Source organism: Coenobita brevimanus, chromosome 80, assembly GCF_032717465.1.
Source record: "Coenobita brevimanus isolate Jiangsu-jjx chromosome 80, ASM3271746v2, whole genome shotgun sequence".
NCBI lineage: Eukaryota > Metazoa > Arthropoda > Malacostraca > Decapoda > Coenobitidae > Coenobita > Coenobita brevimanus.
Window position 1 is genome coordinate 27,155,298 of NC_137033.1, and position 1,514 is coordinate 27,156,811.

Genomic DNA, 1,514 nt, shown 5'->3' on the forward strand with positions numbered 1-1,514 from the left:
TACAGGGCTTACACTGGGATCCACCTCTAGGTGAACTCTACCATCAATGTAGCCTAACCCTTGAAAAACATCTGCATATTCTGAAATCAGTGACTTCATCGACACTGGTATTGCAGATTCTGTTGACTTTGCCGTTACTTGTTTCATAAATTTAACAACACCAAAAAGTTCACAGGTATTCCTACTTAGCAGAGGCTAACAATCAAGATCAACAATATGAAACACAAGTTTGTACCTTTGACTATTATGTAGGCATTCAATCCAAATTTTACCAATTGGAGTAACTTTATCTCCTGTAAAAGACACAAGGACAGTCCTGGTTTTACCTAGTGTTGGTTTGGGCTTCATTATATCAAAAATCTTCTTTGGTAGCACACTAACCTCAGCACCATTGTCAATCAAAGCCCTAAATTCACATTGATGATCTGGAAACTCAAGTTCTATTAAATCATGTTTCTTACCAGACTTACAGTAGTTTACATTGGGGATTTACTCTCAGCACACAGATAACCCACTGTCTTATCTTGATACTCATCAGACCCAGAAGAGTAGTCCTGTTCCACACATGCGTTCCTCACGGACTTACTTCGGGGCTTGCGCTGTCCTTGGGAGGTGCATTTAATCTTGAAATGGCCCCGTCGCCCGCACTTGTGACGTTCTTGATCAGCAGCAGGGCAGAATCGGCGATTGAGTACATGCTGGAATCCACAGAACTTGCAGCTTTGTGCATCGATTGGGTTGGGTTCACTTCCATTCCTCTTGGTATTCCTTGCATTGGTCTTGGTGGCTTTACTTGTAACATTAACAGTGGACTGGAAAGCTGCATTAAATTCCTTTAGGTGTTCCTTACTAACTTCATGGGTTCGGCACTGGTTCAGAACCTCTTCTAAACTAGGATCATCAATTTTCAAAAGTCTGCTCCTTAAGGTATCATCAATTATACCACAAATAACTCTGTCTCTTAATAATTCGTCATGCAGGGTACCATAGTTAGAGTTCTTGGCCTTCTTTCTTAGGTCTGTGACGAAGCTATCAATACTCTCACTTGGCTGTTGTGTCCTTGTATTAAACAAATATCTCTCATATGTGGTATACTTCTTTGGTTCAAAATGCAAATTTAAACTAGCCACTAACTTTTTGTAGTCTTTCTTTTCCTCTTCAGACACAGGAAGTGTGTTGTAGATGTCCAGCAGCTCACGACCACCACAGTGAAGGAGTAATGCAACCTTCATTCCTCTTACCTTCTTTTTCAGAGCTAATTAGGTATATTTCGAACTCCTGGATAAATCTCCTCCAGTTCTCAGCACAGCTACCTTCCAAAGAAAGAGGACCCGGCAGGCGATTATGGTCGGCCATCTTCACTTGCTAACAATAACAACGACAACGAAGGCCTAGGCTATCTTGTTACAGTTATTTCACGGAAAACCCTCTTCTTTCGGGTATACAGTCATAATTAGCTTATTCGGGAGACATTCTAGGAAACCCCACACCTGACACCATGCAATAATTGTCCA

General features: G+C 41.3%; 1 protein-coding gene across 1 annotated transcript; it reads right to left on the reverse strand.

The window, feature by feature from the left end:
* Positions 1 to 476: 476 nt before the first annotated feature.
* On the reverse strand, positions 477 to 1,232 carry LOC145409309 (uncharacterized). The gene has a single exon (XM_080279783.1). It carries the CDS (start codon positions 1,230 to 1,232, stop codon positions 477 to 479), a length of 756 nt encoding a protein of 251 aa, XP_080135909.1.
* Positions 1,233 to 1,514: the final 282 nt, after the last annotated feature.

Bases quoted from the DNA above. Each gene is read 5' to 3' on its own strand.
- LOC145409309 (XM_080279783.1), bottom strand. From the start codon at position 1,232: ATGAAGGTTGCATTACTCCTTCACTGTGGTGGTCGTGAGCTGCTGGAC.